We start from the raw sequence: 10,085 nt of genomic DNA, 5'->3' as shown, positions 1-10,085 counted from the left end.
TTTAGAGGTTAACAGTAGGGACCAAAAAGGGTTCCCAGAGGGGGTTAGGGACAGTAACTTCTGGGACCTCTCCCCCAATAGCCCCATTCACACCAAGTACTTTGCCGTACTTAGTGCCGGCACTTAGTGCCCCGGCACTTATTACCCCAGGACACTTAGTACAGATCACGTTCACACCGGAATAAGTTCCCTGAGGGAAGATTACGCAAATGAGCCGCTGACGTCACTTCGTCTTCTTCTGCTTTGGGTTTACTGGCAGGCCGCAAACCACTTCACGGCGTATACTGCCACCCGGAGTCCCCGGCCGGAAGTCCCCGGAGTTGGGGACTGGCTTCAGTAGTAGTAGTACTGAAGCCTTCCGAGTAAATCGCCAGAACGCCGACACCTCCTCATCTCCACCGCTCCCATGTTTCATTTTGTGTTGCCATAAGTTAGTCTCTCTGCGTTTGTGCACTGGGCGAATGCTAATGCTAATAATGCTAATGCAAGGATAATAAAATGGCGGCTCTACAAAACATTTCAGAGTTTTATGGGGCGTGGTTTGCAATTCGCCCAGCCAATCAGAACTGGGGCACTTTTTTCCCCCAGGAAAGTACCATCTCTCAGCAGGCACTAAAAATGGGGGTAAAAGTTCCCGGCACTACAGTAAGTACTCTTTTTGGTGTGAACGCAACATAAGGGGTACTAACGGAACTAAACACGAAAAGTACTCCGGTGTGAACGCGGCTAATGATGGCTGACATTCAGCGTCTATATTTCATCCTTGGCGGTGGGCTGTGAAAGGCTTTTGTTTGGATTGGGAAGGATCTGGAAGAAGGTGGTTCCCTACTCTGGCAGAGAGCTTTTTCAGTGCCCCTCGTTTGGATCTAGCCACTTCCCAGATCGAAGCCTGGCTCCCGACATGAATTACACGTAAAGGTTGCTCGAGGAGGTGTCCAGATGAATCTTCTAGCAAGTACGTCACCAGGTGGGTCTGGGAGAGATGGGGCTGTATTTGGACATTGAGATGGGCACAAGACACGGCTGATCTTAACAACTGAACTGACAAAATAATTGATGAGCATTTAACTATTGGAGCAGGCAGATCCCAGCAAAAGTTATGCTTATATATGTCATACATATTTTAAAAATAATTCATTTTCAGATATGTAATTGGATATCAACAGTTTTTGAAGTAACCTGTATACATTTCACAAAAAACAATCTGAAATCAAACTCAAGTTTTGAGACAGCAGCACAGGAACCTGAAGTCACATTAATGTGAGACCACAGCTCCACCTGCTGACGACAGGAGGAGATTACAAGCACCTGCAGTTATGATGAAGCTGCTTACATTTCAGTATCAACACTTTAAATGTGTAGAAATATGGAAAAACTGCCACTTAAAAATTATAATTCTTAAGTTTTTCAATTTATCAAAACACATTGTTGAGCTTTAACAATTCAATGTATTCACTCTTAGTGCCTCACTGCTGTGTATAGAAGTTGTCTTTTTTTTTACGGTTTACAACTTTACACATGTATTATTCTGAGCCCTCTCTCAACTGTATTGCAAAACAAGAAAGGAAAACACTGCATGTTTTGTTTTTGTTGTTTATTTGGAATATATTTTGTTATAGCATATTTTTAAATGGATGCTTGGTCTCAAATGTACATTCTGTCAGATATTGTGTCATGTCATTGTCACATCTTTGGTCATCATCAGTCTTGGATTTGCTCTGGTCTTTACAACAAACAAAGGAATGAAAATCATTGTGTTGACATTGAATTATTGCTTTATAACTCAAACTCAAAGCACAACAGAAACCAGGGGACACTTGTTGCGCTTGTTGACGTTGTTTCATAACTGTTAGTGTTTTGTTAAATGACTAGGTTAGCTACGTTAGCTAGATAGCTCACAGCAGATCTGCCATAATATCAGAAAGCTAAAATAAGCTGAAAAACTCAAATTTTCGGTGAGTTTTCAAGTGTGCCCCCTTTATAATCCCCAAACATCAACAAGCGCTCCGGTCCCAGCTGTGTGCGTACTTTTTAGTGTCCCCGTTTCTGTTGTGTTTTGAGCTTCTTGCAGCGTTTTGTATTTGCAGCGTTTCATTTATTACATTACATTACATTTAATTTAGCTGACGCTTTTATCCAAAGCGACTTACAATAAGTGCATTCGACCAAGAAGATACAAACTTGAAGAAAACAGAATCATATAAGTACATCAGGTTTCATGGAGCCAAAACATTTTAAGTGCTACTCAACTGGCTTTAGATAAGCCAGTCCTTTGTTAGTATATAAGTGCTTTGTTAGTATATAAGTGCTTAGTTAGTATATAAGTCCTTTGTTAGTATATAAGTGCTTTGTTATTATATAAGTGCTTAGTTAGTATATAAGTCCTTTGTTAGTATATAAGTGCTTTGTTAGTATATAAGTGCTTAGTTAGTATAAGTGCTTAGTTAGTATATGAGTGCTTTGTTAGTATAAAAGTGCTTTGTTAGTATATGAGTGTTTAGTTAGTATCAAAGTGCTTTTTTTTTTTCTTTTCATGTTATTGCTCGAAGTGGAGTCGAAAGAGATGAGTTTTCAGTCTGCGCCGGAAGATGTGTCAGCTTTCTGCTGCCCTGATGTCAATGGGGAGCTCATTCCACCATTTTGGAGCCAGGATAGCAAACCGACGTGTTTTTGCTGATGGGAACTTGGGTCCCCCTCGCAGTGAGGGTGCAGCGAGCCGTTTGGCTGATACAGAGCGGATTTATGCAACGCTTTCAATAAACCCTGCACATGTTTCTTTAAGTTGGTGAAGATGTTTCTTCATTTGCATGTGTTTTGGCACATTTGTGTTTTCATAATGTTTTTGAAACTTCAGCGTGTGTCTCCTAATAGACATGTTTTGGCCCGTGTGTGCACCTCTCAGCCACCATTAAAAACAGTTGTATTATTAGAAAATGTGTCTTCATAGGGTGCATTATTAGACATTAAAAAGTTCCTTATATCTGCTTATAGCTATAACACAGGGTTATATATCAAAGCATGTATTGTAATTGTGTAATTAATGATGTGTGTACTGCTTTTTAATGTTAAATATTGAGACTTTAAGAAAATTGGCTTGCACTGTAGGAGGACTCTAACGGGTAAAGATGTCAATTTTTCCAGGAACATGTAATGGTTTCATGGACTATAGTAGAAGAAAATATATATATGTATTCCCGTATTTCTTATTGTGCTGTCTTATTGATGTTTATTTTGACGATCACACTCTCGTTCTGAGCCGAGATCGTGTTGGCAGCTGGAGGTGAAGCAGCTGGAGGTGAAGCAGCTGGAGGTGAAGCAGCTGGAGGTGAAGCAGCAGCAGCAGAGGAGGAGGAGGAGGGTGGAGCTCTGTTCATCTCTGCAAATAAAACATACAGATGCAGAGAATCATGTTTAAAAATCAGAATCAGAATACCTTTATTCGTCCCACAGAGGGGGAATTAACATTGTTCGAGCATAAGTAAAGAGCCATGGAGTAAGATATATAAAAATACACAAATAACAATTTACAAAATACATAAATCCAGAAAGCTGTGAAGTAACTGATTTTGCTGATATTATAGTACATTTAAGAAACATCCACTGCACCTGCATATTTCTTCGTCAACTTGTCTGCAGCGTTCATGTTCTTCATCTTCTTCAGAATCTCAACAGCCACCTTCACGGCCATTTCTTCACCGTAGCTACGGGTCATCAGTGTCACAGTTTGCATCTGGTTTGCCCACTTGTGGTCGTTCTCAGGAATTGAGTCATCATCGCCATTCTTTTTATCTAGGTACCACTTAAATTTCCAAAAGTCATCTGTGATCAATTCTTCCAGAGTCTCAAGCAGCAGCACATCCACCATGTCTGCTCACTGTGAAAGTAGAAAGAAGGGAATCATTTTGCAGATTAGTATTCAAAGAATAAATCATGTCTACTTCAACTTCTGTAATAAATCTGTAAATACCTGTGCAATTAGGTATTTGATTCTGCAAAGAGAAAAAAGAAAAGCCAGATGTAATAAGCAGCAAATAAATGGTGGGATAGTATCAAAGTGCATTGTGTTTGTGTGTGCATACATGCATTTGTGTGTGTGTGTGTGAGTGTGAGTGTGAGTGTGAGTGTGAGTGTGAGTGTGAGTGTGAGTGTGAGTGTGTGTGTGTGTGTGTGTGTGTGTGAACAAAGCGATAACGTCTGGTATTGTTCTCTCTGTGTGAGTGTGTGCATTTACGGGTGTGTTAGGAGGGTGAAAGGTGGCTCTAAACAGTACATTTGTCATCTAAATCTAGCTTTTATGGCTTTTATGTTTTGTGTACCTTTGCACTTAGACCACCTGATTTCCCTATACAGGATAATAAAGTGTACCCTGACCTACACCATGAGAATATTACACCACTCTCACACGTCTTAGTTTTACCGGAGCATATGTTCTTGACTATGACTGCAACTTAAAATATAAACAACCAACAAATACTGATATAAATCAGGTTTGAGCATTAATAATGAACTGTTTGGTTGCAGAATGTGTATTAACTTAGGGTAAACATTCACAAAGCGAACATATTAGATAGTCATCTACAATTACAAGTACAGAAAAGCCATGATTTCATATTAATAAGTTATTGTAAAACTGATTTTGGTTCATAAGGAAAGGGGTCTTAAGGGCACTCCAGCAAGGTTGTCATGTTCTATTATGTAAATATATATCTGATGTTGTGCCCTCTGGTGGTCATTCAGGAGTGGTGCAGCATTCTGCAGATTGTTTTCTGCTATCATTTTTACATCCATGTTCAGCTACCTTGTATTTTCCTCTATTTCTGTTTTGAGAAGCATCACTTTTTTACTAAATTGTACTTTCACGAGAATGAAGACAACAGTAAAGAGGGTTCAACTTTACTCCTCTGACCTTCCCTGGAAGCTTGTTAGCAGTCTGTGGATTTGTGTTCAGACACACACTGAGGACAGAATACATGTAAAATGTTCATCACAAAAGTGATAAATTGACATTTGTGCGTCGGTATATTTATCTTAACTTGTAAAGTTTGTTCTATTTTAGGCCTATTTTAATTGAAATATGTTCGTATAGGCTATGTGGTTTAAAAATGTCTATGTGAAAGAGAGGGGGCTAAAACGTCATTTTATTCTGCAATCCTGTATTAAATAATGACAAAGAAAGATGAATTACAGTTCTAACAGTCAAAAGAAACAGAAGCAGCAGAGTATGGTACAAATCCTGACTTGTAGTCCCCTGTATGGGTTAAGCCAAAAAAAAAATGTAAATAAAAAAAAATACATTTCCCATAATGCCGGACGACAGGCATCTGGGTTATTTTTTGCACATTTTAAAACAGTTTTCACCAGCTGAGTGATTTACTCCCCATAACAATGATGAATGTTCTTAACTGTCAATATCTCGAAGGATAACCCATTTAAAATGTATTGTTTTAATATGAATAGGCCTAAGTACATTATGTAGGCCTACACTTTATTAACTCTGTATAAAGGGCACGGTTTAAAAAGCAATAACCGGAATACTGTATAACTGACTGAATAGGATAAACGATCTAAAAAGCCTAGATAAATCTGAAAACAAACACGATGAATATCCATTCAGAGAGAAGACAGGCCGTCATTGTGTAACAAAGACAGTGTAACAACATCCGGTTTAACAATCTCCTGCTGTAACTTAACCACTCATCTCGATTCTGAAGTACCTTAACCACCACACCACACCGGAAACCAAGAGTCAGAAGAATGCAATAATGAGCAATAATAATGTAATTCCCAAAAGGTCTTACCGTGTGAAAAAGGGAGCTCACCAGTACTCTCACTGCTGCCAAATATTCTGTTTTCGGTTTCAGTAAAAGGAAGTCCAGACCAGCGAAAGGGGCTGGAAGTGTCATTCTCCTGAAAACACCCATATATATATCCAAACAGGGCCGGACATGGGACAATAAGTCAGGCCGGGAATTATACACCCAGCCAGGCCACTACCAGATTTTTTTTGTGCCATTTTGCTGGATTTATTTGTCAATATTTACAGCGTTGCTGCCCATAGTGATAGCCCTATCTACTACCCAAAAATAAACATATCGGACATGGGTTACTATTTAAAAACATTTGCAAATGTATTTAGGAACCTATCCATGTGAACATATTTTAAGAGGGGGTGGACCTGAAATCCTCTAGGGGGGTCTGGGGGCATGCTCCCCCGGTAAGATTTTTTATTTTATTTTGGAGTTAAATGCATCAATCTGGTGCACTTTGAGGGAGAAATAAAGATACTAGATCTATGGGAACACCCATGTGAAACAGAACTATATATAAATAATCATAAAATCATAAGAACATGGCTATAACCAATAACATCCCATATCCAATATGAAAAAACATTGAAACTTGTTTATTTATTTATTTTTGGTTCATTTATAGTTGTGAGTGTGTCTGGGCTCCTGAATCAGCCATGTTGCCCCTTTCACACCGGCGCTTTTCCAGCTCCGGTTTTTCCTGTTCACACCGCAGCGGCGCCGCGTCATAGCTCCGGAATGCGGTTCACTTCCAGCTCCAAAAAATTGTCGGTCTAGAGGCAAGAGCTTCGGAGCTATGACGCGGCGTCGCTTACGTCTCTCTTACGTCGAGGCGTGCAGGACATTTGTACCTTACTTTGACCATCCGTTCAATGTTATTGATCATTGTGGAGAGCAGGCAGACGTTTTGTTTGTTATTATAGCAGCTATCGGATGGAATCAATACATGGGCTGCACAGGTTGTCATGTCCGACTATCACAAGTAGAATCATAATGAAAAATACGCCGGTAAAATGTGCCTGTAGAAAACGGCTTAGCAAGTAGTCAGTTTAGCTTCGGTTGCTATGCTAACATCACCCATGTTATACCAGAGAAACTTTCATAACAGCGTTGTGATGCCAAACAGCGTCAATTCAGACTGACACACATTCACTTAAAGCTCCCATGTCATGCTTTTCCGGTTATTACCCGTCTCCTTGTGTGTTATGAAGGTTTTTATGCATGTAAACGGTGTGCAGAGTCAAAACCCTCAAAGTACACCCTGTAGCGAGTAAAACTCTAACACAGAAAATACCTCCCCAAAACGCCTCGTTGGAGATACGTCACTGCCCATTTGAGTCTTCCATTTAGTTCCGGGTATGGCCTGATGTCATGCGGTACCCGGAACGAAATGGACCAATCCCGAAGAGCTATGGCCACACCCAGCGGCGCTGGCCGCACCCTCTGCCAGCCTAACATTTACTGTTGGAAGCTCTGGTTCAGTTCACAATCGATCCAGTCATGCCACTGCCAAGGACCTGTTTCCTGAAATGTGAGGAGAAATCTGAGCTGTTTGTCCTACCGACGGAAGAACCACCACGAAGTCAGTGGTTGAAATGTCTTTTTAACACTGTTCCTTCAGAGGTTCGAAGAACCGGCATTTCACAGACGAAAGCTTCCAAAACATTGCCCAGTTTGAGGCCGGATATGCACAGCTTGTTTGGACCGTTTGGAGCAGGGGAAGATTCGGGTACACAACCTGTAAGTTTGCATTGTTATTTGTGTATTTATCAAACAAGGTATCTACCACGACTGGTTAAATGTGTAAACCGGACTCCTATTGACATAGTGCTAACTGGGCTAACTAAGTTGCTAGCGTTTCCATATATCAACTCCAATATTAGCAGATCGCCTTACATACATGTTCCTCATAGCTGGATAATGTCTGCAATCACACCAAGCGGCAAACTCTGGGGAAGAGCCGGGACGCCAATACGGAAGTGCCACAAACTGCAGTTCATATATTGGCCGATAGGCGATGACTGCAGAAAGGAGCAATTTCCATAGACCCCCATGTTAAAATGCCCAATTTCACAGCAGAAAAAAAAAGTTTCTAGCCCTGGATGCAATAAATATTATTATGTATATAGTTAGATTCCACCTTCATGATTATGAATCTGTGAGTGAATTGTTTTCTAACATGACCCTTTTATTTATATTAGGTCTTAAAGTTTTTGCATAAATTAGGGCGTGGTCACATTGAGTGACAGCTCTGTCAAGTGACTGCTGCTGTTAGCTTCTTGTCTCTCTGCTAGCTGCTCCGTCTCCGTCTCTGTGAAGCTAGAGGAACTCTCCATGCTCAGTTCATCCAGGGAACACAACTTGACCCCGGCCGTGTTTGTTTGTTCTTCATGCTTATATATCGGACTATTGTGACTCGCTCTGCGGTTAAAACAGATGGTGCATGAATGCGGTTTTGCGGTAAGTGAAATTCGAGTACTTTATTTATGTGTTTATGATTTCAATCAGCTACGTAATGAATGTTAAGGCTTGGGTTAGCGTGTAAGCGAGTGGTAGCTACATCGGTGCTAACGATGCTAATCTTAGCCTCCAAGTTAACTTAAAACCATAGACTGTATATATAAAGGTTAAAACGAAATAGACAAGTGTTAAGCGTTAAGTGGGATAATACTGTAGAACAAACGGCTTCTGTTTGAGGTTGATAAAATAAGGTCATCCTTGTAACTTAGAGAGATATTTTATTATGTAGGTAGGAACTGTATGCATCGCTAAGGTTAATTTAAATTGGCTATGCTCAAGTATGTAGACAAGCTAACGTCGAAGTAGTGTATGTGAAATCAACCTCACAATAAGATGTGTTTATATTACAATTATTAATGTCATATTTCAAGATGATTACTTAGATATTACAATATGGTTGGTTGAGCTGGAGTTCATTATTGAGCTTACACATTAACATCACAGTCATCTGAAGAACAAACCCAAACCTTGTTGTTTTTATTAATTGCATTACCAAATTGGTATCAAATAAACAGTAACACAACAGCATTGGTAACACAACTTCCAAAGTTACAGTAAAATAAAAAGGACCCTGACTCGGTCAATACACAATCCAACATGTTCAACAGAAGAGAATAAGTTATATTGTTTGTACACATGGTACTTTACATATATATCTGTTTGTTTAAAGTGCCCAGGTTATGCAGACAGGCTGGACCAGAGAGTGAGAGACATAACTGGACTCCTCACAGCAGTGAACTTCAGCACAGGTGCAAATACTCTTTTTTCATACTGTACAAAGAATCAAGAAAGATATTGGTTTAAATAAATGAAGTATTGACTTTAATACACTGCTATACATTCCATTAAACAATACTAAATACTAGATCACCTACACATCAGTGAAGTTGAGGGTTTTTTCCATGCAAAGGGTTACATTTAGATGTTAACAAGCAATATGACTGTCAGCTTTCTAATTTAAGGTATTGAAGGCAAAGATATTTAACGCATAGTGACAACTGCTATTTATCTCTCAATATTGTCTGTAAAAACGTGGTAAAAGTTATTCTTTCAGTGAGACAACAGAGCAAGCTTGTTTTAATAACAGTTAAATATTATTTTGATAATAAAATATATTTCAATGTTGATGAATTTCATACTGTTCATTCATAATCTGATTGTCTTTGTAGCTCACTGTTGAAATAAAAAAAAACATTACAATTACAAAATAATTATATCTACAGCCCCTAAACACAAACACACCTCTTTCATAAATAACACACTTGTTCTGCAATAATATGTTTTATGTTTCCTGTAATTTTTGTTAGGAAAGGACATGCCTGAAAGACACGACTCAGCATCTCCTCTTTCTCTGAGGGTCAAGAAGAACATCCAAGAGGAAAATTAAAAGCTGATGTTATGAGATGTTAAGACCAGTACAGGACATTCACTAAGAAACTACTTTTATTGTGAAAACACAGTCAGCTGATCGAATGCACCTATTTCCACATCTACACTCCATCAGCTGATTATTTCCATTTGCCTCACTTCATGAGCTTCACAACATGTACCTTGTACCGCAGAGTTTGCAACGCAAATAAATGGGGCCAATCTTCAGTCAGATGTGAATGTGTAATCTAACATTTTCAGTAAGAATAATGGACAAAAGGAGTGCAAATACAAATTCAATTTATTAAAATGTGAACCAAAAGTTAATCAAACATGTTTTAAATAAAAAGCACATATGGACAGAAGGTGTAAACCTATTAAATGTATAAG

The 10,085-nt window shown here is 39.2% G+C and overlaps 1 protein-coding gene across 2 annotated transcripts; it reads right to left on the bottom strand.

Annotated features, from left to right (window-relative positions):
* Window positions 1-2,655: 2,655 nt before the first annotated feature.
* On the bottom strand, window positions 2,656-5,881 carry LOC117481675 (pyrin-like). Of its 2 annotated transcripts, XM_034129469.1 has the most exons (4): window positions 5,799-5,878; window positions 3,968-3,989; window positions 3,607-3,874; window positions 2,656-3,376 (listed from the first exon to the last, which is right to left on the bottom strand). In XM_034129469.1, exons 3-4 carry the CDS (start codon window positions 3,863-3,865, stop codon window positions 3,204-3,206), a joined length of 432 nt encoding a protein of 143 aa, XP_033985360.1. In that variant the 5' UTR covers window positions 3,866-3,874; window positions 3,968-3,989; window positions 5,799-5,878; the 3' UTR covers window positions 2,656-3,203. The 2 variants fall into 2 exon arrangements, with proteins under 2 accessions (XP_033985360.1, XP_033985361.1); XM_034129470.1 differs by lacking the exon at window positions 3,968-3,989 and having other exon boundaries at window positions 5,799-5,881.
* Between the last annotated feature and the right edge of the window lie 4,204 nt (window positions 5,882-10,085).

The sequence above is a fragment of the Trematomus bernacchii genome, unplaced genomic scaffold, assembly GCF_902827165.1.
Source record: "Trematomus bernacchii unplaced genomic scaffold, fTreBer1.1, whole genome shotgun sequence".
NCBI classification, from domain to species: domain Eukaryota; kingdom Metazoa; phylum Chordata; class Actinopteri; order Perciformes; family Nototheniidae; genus Trematomus; species Trematomus bernacchii.
Note: the sequence above shows the minus strand (reverse complement) of the source record. Positions and strands in the feature narration are given on the sequence as shown.